General features: G+C 40.1%; 1 protein-coding gene across 1 annotated transcript in view; it reads left to right on the top strand.

Annotated features, from left to right (window-relative positions):
• The window catches only part of PID1 (phosphotyrosine interaction domain containing 1), an 85,967-nt gene extending 75,824 nt beyond the window's left edge, over positions 1-10,143 (top strand). Inside the window, exon 3 of the mRNA XM_089683495.1 lies at positions 575-10,143. Within this exon, the coding sequence (XP_089539621.1) occupies positions 575-1,051 (477 nt within the window). The 3' untranslated portion in view covers positions 1,052-10,143. The remainder of the gene's footprint in view (positions 1-574) is intronic.
• The last annotated feature ends 5,655 nt before the right edge of the window (positions 10,144-15,798 follow it).

The raw sequence follows: 15,798 nt of genomic DNA, 5'->3' as shown, positions 1-15,798 counted from the left end.
CCTGATCTCTACATATTTGCTTATCCAAGTACAAAAGTTGCTGCTTGGATAAGTAAACCTGTACACTTCAAGAAGGCTTATTGTACGTTTTGTGTTGTCATCAACAGACTTGTAAAATTCTTGCAGGGGCAGATGCTGGGAGAAGGGATTAGCAGGATGCTGTACATCCTTTTCTTATTGATGTAGGCACACCAGCCCCTAATCTACATCTCCCAAGAGCCCCTTTTACGTTGGTGTGTGGGCAGGGCTGAAACACTGCTTAGGATTTCTGTAAATTAGAGGGAGTGTCTGATTCTTAATAAACCCTTCAGCTGGTCAGACTGTGATCTAGTAATCTTTCAGAAATATAACAATATTGCACTTCTGCTCAGCCTCTATATGCCATAAGTAATTCCCACTTCTAGCCATTGATCGTTCCCCTTAAGTACATTGATTCTCACCAAGACCAAGTAATTCTTGTTACATTCCTGTTTACTTTACTTATGTTTTCTTGTCTCAGGACAGATTATTGGCATCCCAAACCTTAGGTGACATACTGCATAAGTAAATTATTTGTCATCTTTGGTTTTTTCAGGTGACCTATCTGGGAAAAGTATCTGCAACGGGAGTTCAGTTTTCATCTGGATGCACAGAACAACCAGTGATTGAATTGTGGAAAAAGCACACTTTGGCAAGAGAAGATGTGTTCCCTTCCAACGCCATCCTCGAAATCCGTCCTTTCCAGGTGCGACTTCATCACCAAGACATCAAGGGTGAAGCTACTGTTCGTATGGACACATTTCAGGTGGCCAGGATTGCTTACTGCACAGCAGATCACAATGTCAGCCCGAATATCTTTGCCTGGGTTTACCGTGAAATCAATGATGACCTGACCTACCAAATGGATTGCCATGCAGTGGAGTGTGAAAGCAAGTTAGAGGCCAAAAAGCTGGCTCACGCCATGATGGTGGCTTTCAAAAAGACCTTCAACAGTATGAAGAGTGACGGGCGAATCCACAAGGACAGCTCCTCTGAAGAGACAGCTCAGGGATTCGAATCGGATGACGGCTGAACGCACTTGGTCCTGTTCCCGGATTAGGCATCTACAGTCTGAAGCAGCAGCAGCTGGTGAGAGGTCTGTATTGGGAATGGGACCGCTGGACATTATTAGCTGGACCGCTTTCTGCAGAGAACTGCAGTATCTACGGAGCTGCATATATATATGAGGTGTCTGTTACAGTGCTGCTTTCCCAAAAATGTGACAACACTTTTTCCTTAACCTCCTCCGATTTGAATCCTGATGGTTATAAATATTGTTACGGTCGAATGATGGTGCCAGTTGCCTTGGAAACACATTGATCCATTCCACAAAGAAGGAATTGCAGTTTTCGATGGAAAGGAAATGCTGGATGAATTGAATTGGACCAAGGCCCCTTTTTTAAGAGTAAAAGAAGAAATTTCTTTAAGCATTTCAGATGCATATTTTTATTCACACAGCATATGAATTGTATATTTTTTATTTTACCATGGTATTATAATATTAAAATCATTACATGCAACCACTTTATCTACCTTCTCGTAATAGTGTAGCCCCTAGTATGGATTCTGCAGGTTCAGTATAAGTTGGGGTGTTACTGAATTCATATTAAAATAGAATAATAATGCTTTTAGTTTATTGTCCAGCCTTGGACAGATTTTCCTAATTTAGATATCACATTATCCAAAGTTGTTCATCCCATGTAATCAGCACTTTACAGATGCAGCCTCTGTTTAGTACACAGAGGGACCTGTATAAAGAAGTAGTGATTGTAAGTGGAACTCAATGCTAGTAGCAGCCACCAATACAGAAGACAGGTGTTTTGATGGACTTAGATGTCAGGACCTTGCTTGGGTTTTGAAGGACAGAAAGAAAATCTGGTTGCATGATGACCACATATATGTGGGTACATGATTATGATGTGACTGTTTCCATTGTTCTCTGTATTTTTTAGAACTTTGATTTATGTGTCAAAAGTCAGCATTTTATCTCCGCATTTATAGTTGTGTGCAAGTATTTGGAAATTTTATGTACAATAACATGTTTTATTGATTTTTATCAATGGAAAGGTTAACACAATCTTTGCAGGAAACAGCCCTATATATACTTTTGCTAATTTGAATGCACAATTTTTATGATTGAGAAATTAAAATTTGGCATGTACAAAGGTTTAGACACCCTGGCATACAGTATATATTTACAGCCCTTTGGCAAAGATCAGACTCTAAATGTCCACGCTTTAGGTTTTTTTCTTTTTCCACTCTTCACTTCGGATTCAGAAATATTCTGAAGGCCATCTTGCATGCGTTGTATGTCTTAGATTTACCCACAGATTTTTAAATCCTATTCAGGTCTGGGGATTTTTAAACTGGCCTGTAGGCATACATATAAAAACAAATATATAGTTTTCATTTAGAATCATGGATCCATTCACGCTAGGAATTGTGCAATTCATGTGCGGTGCATTAAGCCCATTCATTTTGAATGGGCTGAAATCATACCACACCAAAAGTTCTGCATGCACTACTTTTGGAAGTGCACTACAACCGGATCACATGGTACTTTTGCACAATGCGATCCAGTGCGGGCAGATGCACTGCATTGTGATCTGCGTTTGGGGTGTCATTAACATTGCACTGACATCTGTTGCAGATTGCGAGGGCAGTGTGTTCTGAATGCGGTGTATGAAACCAGCACAAAACAAGGGTTTTCTGCACTGCATTCTAGTGTGAACAGACCCTAAATGTACCAGAAAAAGCAAAGTTGCATAGATCAGTCCTGATATTCTTCTGTATTCCCCTGTAAAATCGCACTCAACCCGGGAGGTCAGCTCTCTGAGACTTCTAATCCTTTCTGTTTCTTTCCAAAGTGCTGTCATTTAGCAGTGTAAACATACTAACAGGAGAAGAATGAGCTCATCAGTGTGCTGTTGCACCTTCACTGTCCTATCACAAACTGAAGTGGGTCCTGGAATGTTGATAATCACATTGTAGTCTGCATGGATGTCCACAACTTGTGTTTGTTTGCCAGTCTTGTGATCCACTCTTTTCAGAGAGCACAAGTCTTTTGGCATATACATTGTTCACATATTTTTGTCTGTTATGCATTAGCACAGTACCGAGAGTTTAGATTTTTATCTTTCAGTTTCTTGAATTTTTCATGATGGACTTTGAGGTAGGTTTTTAATCTGTGTATTGTAAAGAACTTTTTTTTTTTTTTAAGTTTACTGACTTTAGGATATCTAAGGCCCCATCCACATGAGCTGGATCTAGTTTTACTCAGCAAGGGATCCATCTGCTGATCCCCTGCTGAGCTGAGTAAATCTGCTGGATGACAGGTCTGTGTCTGCTCTGCTTATGCAGAGCAGACCGACCCAGCCTACTCTCCTCTGTGGGCAGTTAGATGTTTACAGATTAGTATCCATTTACACCCAACTGCCCATAGAGGAGGATGGAGGGTCAGGTCTGGCTGAAAAACGGACAGGCGGAACCGACTGGACTGCACTTGTAAAAGGACCTAACAATAAATATTGATTCTCTATAGAATCCATATTTCCCTCTGCTGTTGTGTTTTTTTTTCCAGATCCATGCTGGATCCATACTTTCTTTTCTTCAAACAATTGCTATTTTTGTTTCTCTTAAAAGGTCTCTAGGAATTATCTGTGTAGAGAGGTTACACTTACATCTGTGCTCTCCTTTCCCAGACAGAGATCTCCAAAAACTATGCAGAGTGCACAGTGTACTATTAGCTCAATGCTTGCTATCTGCTGTTTCATGAATGGAATTAGTCTCTGCAAATGGCATTCTATACTTTTGCTGCAGCATAAGTTGAATCCTAAATAACCAGGAATAGGAAGTAGAAAATGCATGGACCAGAAGCATTGAACTAATGCAGTTTGTAAAGAACTGTATCTGGGAAAGAATAGCACAGCCAAGTGTAATAATACATTACTTTCCTCCCTCTGTCCTTTGAAGGTTTTGCTTCCACTTCCCCTCTCCTGGCTTCCAGGCACGCCTTACTCTTCCATGTACCTGGGACCTCCGAAGGGGAGACAGTAAAGTAAATGGGTAAAGTGGTGTTTCCCTTCAGGCTGAATGCCCCCAGAAAGCCTAGGATCTGAGCACTTCGTGGTTCACAGCCGTGAAGTCCTGGCAGCAGCACCAAGTAAGCTGCAAATTGAGTTGTCCATTCCAAATCTGCAAGGACTAGAAGAATTCAGGTCTAATAGACCCCTGCTCTGTCCATAAAGACTACCTGTCACAGGTATCACTGCTTATAAGCCCTCTTGTGATTATGGTAAATTATGTAAAAAAAAAAGAAAAATGCAGTGTGTTTTTACACGAACATTCATGTGTTTTAGGGCACCACAGTGCATGAATTTGAACAATTTGTGGTGTTCACTGCTTCAAAAATAAAGTACAGGTGTATTAAAATGTCCATTTGTAGTAATTGACAGTCTTGGTGCACTGCACACTAATGTAAGAAATGGTGCACATTAAGGTGAGTACAGTAATGTACCATAACAGTGTGAACCCAAGCTTAGTGCAGATACTAAGGTACTTGCCCCCTCTCCAGGTCTTATATTCTCCTACCCCTAATAAAGCAATATACTGGTTGTGCTGCCTCCTCAGTACTGTACAGTCTATACTAAAAGCTTTTAAGTCAGGCCTACACATTGCAACTACAATCTCCATGTACACGTTATAAGACTCCTCCCTACTTGCCCAAATCGCATTTAGGACATGCTTATGTAAGTAAACATCTTGTTCTTGATGCATATTAGGTATCTTCATGCACACCAGAGGTAGAAGAATAATTCAATGGCATACAAAGGCATTGTACACTTTCAAATGTTTTTCTGGTTTTAACTATCTCTATTAGTGTAGTTATATTCCCTGTGGTGTTTGCCGTATCTTATAATGATGGCCTCACATGTAGCTGCAGTTTGCAGTGCCATGGCTAATGAATTCCCCTATGTCCATGTATTCATTCACCTAGCTTACCTCTATTTGGTAAATGGGCAGGCAACTTCTTGTTCTGGGTTACACCGCATCCAATCCATGGTTTGCCATATCCTATGTTGCATCACAAATGTAGGAGTACTAATGTGATTTAAACACATCTCTTCCCTCCATTGCTCTGCCTGCTTGTGCCTGTTTCAGACCTAATTAACATGCAGCTTCCACCTGCAGAGCACTACACTGAGAGACCCTGGGATTGTGAGATACATTGTTTCTTTATAGGAAGTGTTGGTTTTTAGACTACAGACAGAGATCATGTATTACCCCTGTAGTGCCATGCCACATGCCTCCAAAAAAAAAAAAAACTTCTGACACTGGAATATGAAGATTTATTTTATGTAGAATATGTGAATACAGAGCAACAAATTATACCATGAAACTACATGATCAATGTACATCATATGCAGGTACAAATGCTAAAGTGATAAATGATAAGGTGGTGTTGTTTTTTTTGTGTTTTTTTTCTTCAATGCATCATTTTGTTTCTAATTTTTAGTTATCCTTTTTTTCCTCTATATTTCACATATTGCAATATTATATATATGTTTGCTTAAACAAATTGGTTTCAGAAACATTTGTAGAAGGTTTCTATTTCTTCTGTTTACTTTTTAGGTTCTGAAATGTTTATCCTAACTTGCTGAAAAACAAATACTAGGGAGAAAATAATAATTCTCAAGCATAAATATCAGTGTGCCATGTGAGATTCTTTTTGTCATTTGCCTATAACACCACTGCAATTGATAATATAACATGCATGTGGTAAATTCAGCTAATCGATGTTAACACATTCAAAATTAATTGAAAACCGAATGTCTCTCTAAAAATGGTCAAATAGTAAGTAGAATAACACATACATAATGCTTTTGTAAAGTGACCCTTTATTTTCATTTCACAGATAAAAGTGCAACTATAATGGGGTTTAGGTCCTATTTTTGTTAAGTGTTTTTGTTTTAAAATTTAAAGGTAGTACATTCAATTTTTTGAAACAAGATGCCTAGAGCACTGTGGGTGCTTTTAGACAGGCTGTCTTCGAAACCTGGAGTGCACCCATATAGAGAAGGAGTTTTGAGGGGGAGGTGTCAATGCTTTGATTCTGTGTGTAAATTTCAGCTTCAACTGTTGAGCTCTATAAACTTGTATTTTTACAACAGACTTTAAGTAAATGTGGAGATCATGTTCCCCTGCTGGCTGGAAAGAAGCATTTAAGATGGTAATAATGAAGTTTTGCATAAGACTAAGGGAAATTAAAAAAATTAAGCGTGTTAATATATATATATATATATATATATATATATATATATACACACTATATTGTCAAAAGTATTGGGACACCCGTCCAAATCATTGGATTCAGGTGTTCCAACCACCTCCATGGCCACAGGTGTACGAAATCAAGCAACTAGCCATGCAGACTGCTACAAAAAGTTTTTTGTGAAAGAATGGGTCGCTCTCAAGAGCTCAGTGAATTCAAGCATGGTAACGTGATAGGTTGCCTCCTGTGCAAGTCCATCCATGAAATTTCCTTGCTAGTAAATATTCCACGGTCAACTGTTAATGGTATTATACCAAAGTGGAAGCAACTTGGACAAACATCGACTCAGCCACGAAGTGGTAGGCCACATAAAATGACAGAGTGAGGTCAGTGTATGTTGAAGTGTGTAGAAGTCGCCAACTGTCTGCAGAGTCAATAGCTAAAGACCTCCAAACTTTGTGTGGCTTTCAGATTAGCACAAAAACAGTGCAGAGAGAGCTTCATGGAATGGGTTTCCATGGCTGAGCAGCTGCATCCAAGCCTTGCATCACCAAGTGCAAAGCAAAGCGTTGAAAACAGTGGCGTAAAGCACGCCACCACTGGACAGTAGAGCAGTAGAAATGTGTTCTCTGGAGTGAAGAATCATGCTTCTCTTGTCTGGTAATCCAATCCAATGGACGTGTCTGGATTTGGTGGTTGCCAGAAGAACAGTACTTGCCTGACTACACTGTGTCAAGTGTAAAGTTTGGAGGGGGGGGGCTGTATTATGGTGTGGGGGTTGTTTTTCAGGAGTTGGGCTTGGCCCCTTAGCTCCAGTGAAGGGAGCTCTTAGGGTGTCAGCATACCAAGACATTTTAGACAATTTCATGCTCCCAGCTTTGTGGGAACAGTTTGGGGATGGGCCCCTTCCTGTTGCAACATAACTGCACAAAGCAAGGGCCATAAAGACATGGATGTGCAAGTTTGGGGTGGAGGAATTTGAGTGGCCTGCACAGAGTCCTGACCTCAACCCGACAGGACACCTTTGGGATGAATTGGAGTGGAGACTGCGAGCCAGGTCTTCTCATCTGACATCAGTGCCTGACCTCACAAATGCGCTTCTGGTCAAGCATTCCCATAAACACACTCCTAAACCTTGTGAACAGCCTTCACAGAAGAGCTAAAGCTGTTATAGCTGCCAAGGGTTGGCAACTCAATATTGAACCCTACGGACTAACTTCCTGGCCACCTTGGGTGTGACTTGGCATACAATTTGCAAGTCACATGGCATGCAAATCGCAATGCCAAGTTGCACCCTATTGTCCGCTATGAAAGTGGTCCTTTCGGTGCGGTTTCAACTTGGTTGGAGCGGTTCCGACTTGGTTGGAGCTGCACCGATTTCTAAAGTAGTGCATGCTCTACTTTTGGTGTGATTTGCATAGATATCTGTGTCAGATGTCTTGCAAATCAGCAAGTCACCCGATTTTGAAATCATGCAACTTCACTGCCGCACGATTTCAAAATGGGCTTTGATGTGACCGGGCTGTTAGACTGGGATGCCATTAAAGTTCATGTGCGTGTAAAGGCAGGCGCCCCAATACTTTTGGCAATATTGTGTATGTAATATATATATATATATATATATATATATATATATATATATTGTGTTTGTGTATTTTTTTTTTTTTTTTTTTTTTATATAAATCGTGTGCATGCACAACAAGATGATGCATTCAGAGGTTGAAGAAACGTCATTTCAAACTAGTTTCCTGCAGAGTTTGTAGGGATAATCTGACAAAACATGTTATGTCTCTTCTGTTTTACAGTCAAGTCACCAGTCTTTTAACGTGCCAAGGGCCCCTCTTGCCATCAGATCTCCAAAGCCTTTTATGTTGAACTTAACAATCTAATTTTCCCTTTTACATTAGATCAAAATAAAAAAAAAAAAAACTTTTTAAAGCATTTTCATGATTTAAGCTTTTGCAGAAAACACATGCACAGAAATGTTATATTTAACCAGGCTGCTCGTTCTTAAAACTAACATTTGAAGGACATTCAGTAGTTTTGTTCTAAACATTCTGGTTAATGCAAAGATTTATTATTATTATACAGGATTTATATAGCGCCAACAGTTTGCTCAGCGCTTTACGATATAACGGGAGACAATACAGCAACAATACAGTTCAATACAAGAGCGATATGAGGGCCCTGCTCATTGGAGCTTACAATCTAGGAAGGAGGGGCTAGTGGTACAAAAGGTAGTAACTGTGGGGGATGGACTGGTTGGAAGAGTAGAAGATTCCATTATTAGCTGAGGGCAGGGTAGGCTTCCCTGAAGAGAGAGGTTTTCAGAAATCGCCTAAAAGTGACTAGAGTAGGTGATAGTCTGATAAATAGGGGTAGAGAGTTCCAGGGGATGGGGGAAGCTGTGGAGAAGTCCTGGAGATGAGCATGGGAGGAGGAGACAAGGGAGCTAGAGAGTAGGAGGTCTTGCGAGGAGCAGAGAGTACGGTTTGGGTGATATTTAGGGACAAAATCAGTGATGTAATTTGGGGCAGAGTTATAAATGGCTTTATAAGTTATTGTTAATGTTTTGAATTTTATTCCTTGGGCAATGGGAGCCAGTGGAGGGATTGGCAGAGAGGGGTGGCAGATACAGAACGGTTAGTAAGGTGGATGAGTCTGGCAGGAGCATTCATTATAGACTGAAGAGGGGATAGCCTGCGATGAGGTAGGCCAATGAGGAGGGAGTTACAATAGTCAAGGCGAGATCTAACAAGGGAGTGAATAAGTTGCTTAGTGGTTTCCGAGGTATTATAAAATAGGTAAGTATACATGCCTTTTTCATACAGGTTAGGTGGAAGGAGGGGGCAAGGAAACATTTAAAAATTGTTAATGATGGGCTTTTATTCCACTTTCAGATTTAAATTCAAGCTGAGGCACTGAAATTCTCTAAACCAGCACAACTCCCCCTACTCCTCATCCCAGCAGTGACTTGGCGCCAATCTATTTTTTATTTTTTCAAGTAAACAGCAGGTGTACTTGGAGGGAGATGCAGGGTGAGCAGTGCTGCTGAGAGAAGACATGTGAAGTTTGTAGCTGTAGGCACTATAGAGCAACTCATTCTTAGAGGTTAAAAAGGTCTGTGTTAAAGCTCATATACTGTTGCTCAAGGATATGTATATACTTGAATGTCCATAGCCTGGTGGTGGGTTTACCCTAATGACCAGTGAAAAGCAAAAGCAGATGAACACTTTGTCCTAGACATACCATTAATTTTCCTCTACTAATTTTTCAAGTAAAAGGTAGGCGGTTTCATGTGTTTATAAGGAAGCTATGTTTTGCAATGGAAATTGCACGCATTGAATATTAAAGTTTTTATTTTTGTATTGGCTACCACATGAAGGTCTCATACTGATTATGTAAAATTGTGTATATAGACATTTTATTAGATTATTTTCCTTAATATGTATGTTAATTGTTAAAATCCAGTACGTTTTGGGGTCATTGTGAATGGACATGTTTGAAATTTCAAATAATTCTTGTGTGTATATGTCAGGAACATCTGTTATGAAGGCCCTGTCACATTGGCTGTTACTGTCATGGAAGAAGTTCCTATCCAGTGCTGGAGGCTACCATTGCTTGACTCCTGAAAGGTTACTAGTTCAGGGACAGAGCAGACCTGAGCTGTTACACATACTGTGATGTACATGCCTTTTAAATAGCAATGGAAACCATTGTGGCAGGTTCATGGCCACCATGACACTTTTAAAGCAAGAAAAGCTATTTTTTTTTTTTGTCAACTGTGTTGCTTTTTCATATTACAAAAAATGTATTATTTACAAAGTTAAATACAGACCTATTTACGAAAGTGATTTGCATTGTGACTTTTTTTTTTTTTTTTAGCATTTTCATGCAATGTATATTTTATATTCAATGTCTTTTGCAACAGGTTTTCAAAGCGCAAGTAATGTACAGTTGCAGAATAATACAAACTGATCATGATGAAATATTCTTTGCTAATTCAAGCATCGAGGCTCCAATGGTATCCATATGATGGCTGGATTCCTCTGCTAGAGGCCCAGATTTATTTATTTATTTCAGGTACTTATATAGCGCCATCAATTTACGCAGCGCTTTACATATATATTGTACATTCACATCAGTCCCTAACCCTCAAGGGGCGTACATATATATTGTACATTCACATCAGTCCCTAACCCTCAAGGGGCGTACAATCTAAGGTCCCTAACACATCCATACATACACATATTAGGGCCAATTTAGACAGGAGCCAATTTACCTACCAGCATGTCTTTGGAGAGTGGGAGGAAACTGGAGTACCCAGAGGAAACCAACGCAGACACAGGGAGAACATGCAAACTCCGGGCAGGTGGTGCTGTGGTCGGGATTTGAACCAGCGACCTAGATTTAAAGTCCTAGGTTCTATTCCTGCTAGTGCAGCAGCCATGCAAACAGAAACGTCACTTTTTTTTTTTCAATCCAGAAATTGCAGACCATTTGGGTTGCTTTTTTTTAAAGGGTTTTTTTTTTTTCCTTCAGCAATTACTTGGATTAGGTTCAGGAGCTACTCCACAATACTAAACGGAACAATGATGACACTCTTCCTTATTGTAGCTCTTCAGAACAGTCCCTTAAGCAGTGGGACAATAAGTGGACAGCACTGAGGCAGCAGTAGCAATGACCCAGACCAGGTAAGTCTTGTACTTTGCGCAGCAGGGGTGATGAAAGCAGCAGTCACTGAAATTCTTCCTCTGTGGTTCTGTACTCAGCTTCCAGTTAAGAATGTCGTTCAGATTCCAGCAGACAGGCTGCTCTGTAAACTCCCAGTGCAGATCTTCAGTGGCACCCCTCTTTCGTTCTTAAAGGGTTTGTGGCTGAGCAGGCCAGGATCCTAAGGACCAGGCTGGACCTTCAGCAGGAAGGCAGGCAACCCTCCCTGGCTGGCAACCTCTCCAGGGAGAGAAGAACGCTGGCTTCTGGGGTTCTATTTACTATTTTTATACACTCCCCACCATCTGGACACACCTCTTTAGGGATTGGCTGGTGCTGCACAAATCATCTGCCTATCTACACTGGTGGCCAAAATTGTGGATACACCTTCTGATTTTGTCAGTTTTGGCTGATATTTTTACTTACTCCCTTGTTTTGTCCTTCTAGACATTAGCTATTCTATGTAAACAAAATATTTTTGACATCAAAATTGGAAAACAGAAGATTGGAAAAAAATTATTTGGAGTGATGAAACAGGAATTTCTATTTTCGGAAGCGATAGAGCGATACGTGCGAAGAATGCCTTCCTGAGTGCATGACCACAACACTGTAACACCCTCAAAGCGTCATGAGATGGAGTTGCATGTCTTGGTATGGTGTTGGACGAATACAGATTATTGATGGCATTATTAATGCAGAGCGATACCTCAAAGAGGTCCTGGAACCAAAGTTGATCCCATCATTAAGGGACTTAGAGGACAAAGGCACAGAATTTATTTTTCAACAGGATGGAGCTCCATGCTATACATCTCGTGAATGCCTTAAGTCAGGGGTGGGCAACTGTGGCCCTCCAGCTGTTGTAGAACTACAAGTCCCATGAGGCATTGCAAAACAGACAGTTACAAGCATGACTCCCAAAGGCAGAGGCATGATGTGACTTGTAGTTCACCAACAGCTGGAGGGCCACAGTTGTCCACCCCTGCCTTAAGTGGTTCAATGGCAAGAAATAGCCCTGACATGAATCCCATCGAAAATCTGTGGTCAAGATTGAAACGCATGGTCTTGAGCAAGAATCCGAGCAACAAGCGAGGACTCATTGAGGCTATATTCAATTCCTGGCATCATTTGATCACAGAAGAGGATGTCAAAAGGCTTGTAGAGTCAATGCCTAGAAGGTGTCAGGCAGTAGTTAAGGCCAAAGGCTATACAACACGTTATTGAAAAAACACATTGTGACAAACTTGAAATTATTATGTTTATGTATAATGCCAAGATGCATTATGGTACATTTCCAGCCAAAATTGAACTTATTTAAAGATTTTTTTTGTTAAGGCATCAACTTACTATATTAAATTTTATTTGTGTTATGACATTTTTAGAGATTTTTTTATATAAAAAGTACTTTAAACTGAAAAAGTTTGTAAAAATGTAAGGTGTATCCACAATTTTATAATTCTTAATTGGTGTCTAAAACCAATACTCTATACTAGCCCGTGAAAACAATACCAAAAAGTCCTCCTTTCACCCTTGAAAGTATTGATCAATATAATAAACCTTTTTATTATTCATAACAGTGCAAAACATACAAAATCACCCCCCCCCCCCCAAAAAAAAAGTCCAGAAATACTTTTCTAATCTTGAAAATCACCGTATCAATATAGTGAACCTCTTTTTGTGTCCATAAACAATGGAAAAATCACTAAAAAATTCATAAATCCTTCAATTTCTGAAAAAAAACGGTATAACTTCAATAATGGCCGTGCACCTCAAAGCAAAAGAAAATCTCAATAGTGCATTATCCTCAAAAATAACTACATAAATAATACCCAGAGTAATATCTTATTAATTTCGGGCACCAATCACACAAATCATGACCACACTAGTGATAGTGAAACACTCTGTGCACTATTAATATATACACTTCTCCGGGACATTGTGTACACTGCTAAGTGGCTGAATTACATACCCTTACCATATGCAAAAAGTATGCAAGCTTTATATACGTATAAGAATCCAGAAAGGGATCTACACCAGCAAGATCCACATGGATGCCTTCAGCTCTCTTAAATGTTCACTTCATTACTGCCACCTTCTTATGCTCCATAGTAACCATAGAGGGTAAGAACAGAGTCATATAGTGCAAAAATGTATGAAGGTATAAAATCCATGCTTTTAATAAGTTGTCTTACATTAAAACCATCTCATATTCACATTAAATTCCCATGACTAACCTCTAGCAGCTTTCAGGAACGTCAGGCTGTGTTTCCCACACTTACTCCTGCAGCACTGTTATGTGGTCATATGATCTTTGCCTGTTCTTTGCCATTTGCAGGGAAAGATCCTTGGGACAGGCTTCTATTCCTCTGCTGATGTTCTAAAGTGTGAGTGTGTGTCTAGCCATCCCTGATTGGTGTTGCGCCAGTCACATGGACAAAAAAAAAATCTCTGCAGCTCCTCCAGAGTTACCATGGGCCTCTTGGCTGCTTCTATGATTAATGTTCTCCTTTCCTGGCCTGTCAGTTTAGGTGGATGGCCATGTCTTGGTAGGTTTGCAGTTGTGCCATACTCTTTCCGTTTTCAGATGGATTGAACAGTGCTCTGTGAGGTGTTCAAAGCTTGGGATATTTTTTTTATCATGTAACCCTGCTTTAAACTTCTCCACAACTTTATCCCTGGCCTGTTTGGTGTGTTCCTTGGCCTTCATGATGCTGTTTGTTCATTAATGTTCTCTAACAAACATCTGAGGGCTTCACAAAACAGCTGTATTTATACTGAGATTAAATTACACACAGGTGGACTCTATTTACTGATCTGAAGGCAATTGGTTCCACTAGATTTTAGTTAGGGGTATCAGAGTAAAGGGGGCTGAATACAAATGCACACCACCTTCTGCCCTCTCCTTCTGTTCAGTGCTTTGGGACATTCATATTGTGTCCTAGGATCCATGCTCATCAAAATAGGATTTTTAATTACCTGTAAAATTCATTATGAAACACAAGATCCTGTACCCCTTCCTTTGTTGTTCATGGCATGCTACAAAAACCAAAGTCTTACATAACTAGGAGGAGTTACAGTAGGTCTGGGAAGGGACTTCCTGTTTTTTTTTCCATTGTTAAAGTACCCAAAGGTGGCAAAAGAACCCTATTATTATGAATACGAAAGATGCTCTGTGTTTTGTGATCCAAGAAAAGGATTTTACAGGTAAACAGAAGTCACATTTTCCGCTCCATATTATACCAATGTTTCCTGCACAATAATGTCCATGTTCTATGCTCTGGTGAGTCCCCTAACTTGTTTAAATCTGGAACTCTGAGAAATGAGTCGTCCAAATTGTTTATAAGACCTGAATGTGTGATTGTGTAGAAAGTGTGAAGGGAAAACATAAAAGCATTTGCTTGTCACCTTGCTTATAGCCATTGGAATCCAAACATATGTCAGAACGTCATGCAATTAGCACTGCTGTAACCATGTTAACATAAACTTTTTTTCCACTACAAAGGCCTAATGCTAATGTTTACGAAATATGCAACAAATCATGTTCAGTGCATGAAAACCACTGAGCTGTGAATCACAAAACCTTTGTAAAACAAACTGCACTACCGCATACCAAGCAATCTGTTTTAGCTTTCTGCAATGTAGCATAAAAAGAAAAGACAGCTTTGATTGACTAATGTCACTTTCTGCACATGACCCATGCTTTTTGCCCTATTCCAGTTTTAACGGTACATTCCAAAAACAAATGTAACATTTTAAGTTAACACAGGGTGGTTCACTGCCTGCTCGGTTGCTCCATTTAGGCCCCTTTCACCCTGGCAGACCAATCAAGTCTGCCTGTTAATTTTTCAGGTGGAACCAATTGGTCCATCCATTGTTCTCTATTGGGAGGTGGATGTACAGTCAGGTCCATAAATATTGGGACATCGACACAATTCTAACCTTTTTGGCTCTATACACCACCACAATGGATTTGAAATGAAACGAACAAGATGTGCTTTAACTGCAGACTGTCAGCTTTAATTTGAGGGTATTTACATCCAAATCAGGTGAACGGTGTAGGAAATACAACAGTTTGCATATGTGCCTCCCACTTGTAAAGGGACCAAAAGTAATTGGACAATTGGCTTCTCAGCTGTTCCATGGCCAGGTGTGTGTTATTCCCTCATTATCCCAATTACAATGAGCAGATAAAAGGTCCAGAGTTCATTTCAAGTGTGCTATTTGCATTTGGAATCTGTTGCTGGCAACTCTCAAGATGAGATCCAAAGAGCTGTCACTATCAGTGAAGCAAGCCATCATTAGGCTGAAAAAACAAAACAAACCCATCAGAGAGATAGCAAAAACATGGCCAAAACAACTGTTTGGAACATTCTTAAAAAGAAGGAACTCACCGGTGAGCTCAGCAACACCAAAAGACCCGGAAGACCACGGAAAACAACTGTGGTTAATGACCGAAGAATTCTTTCCCTGGTGAAGAAAACACCCTTCACAACAGTTGGCCAGATCAAGAACATTCTCCAGGAGGTAAGTGTATGTGTGTCAAAGTCAACAATCAAGAGAAGACTTCACCAGAGTGAATACAGAGGGTTTACCACAAGATGTAAACCATTGGTGAGCCTCAAAAACAGGAAGGCCAGATTAGAGTTTGCCAAACGAAAATCTAAAAAAGCCTTCACAGTTCTGGAACAACATCCTATGGACAGATGAGACCAAGATCAACTTGTACCAGAGTGATGGGAAGAGAAGAGTATGGAGAAGGAAAGGAACTGCTCATGATCCTAAGCATACCACCTCATCAG

Source organism: Staurois parvus, unplaced genomic scaffold (assembly GCF_062004578.1).
Source record: "Staurois parvus isolate SC_StPar_1 unplaced genomic scaffold, SC_StPar_1.0 ptg000312l, whole genome shotgun sequence".
Lineage (NCBI taxonomy): Eukaryota > Metazoa > Chordata > Amphibia > Anura > Ranidae > Staurois > Staurois parvus.
This window is presented reverse-complemented; position numbering and strand designations above follow the sequence as displayed.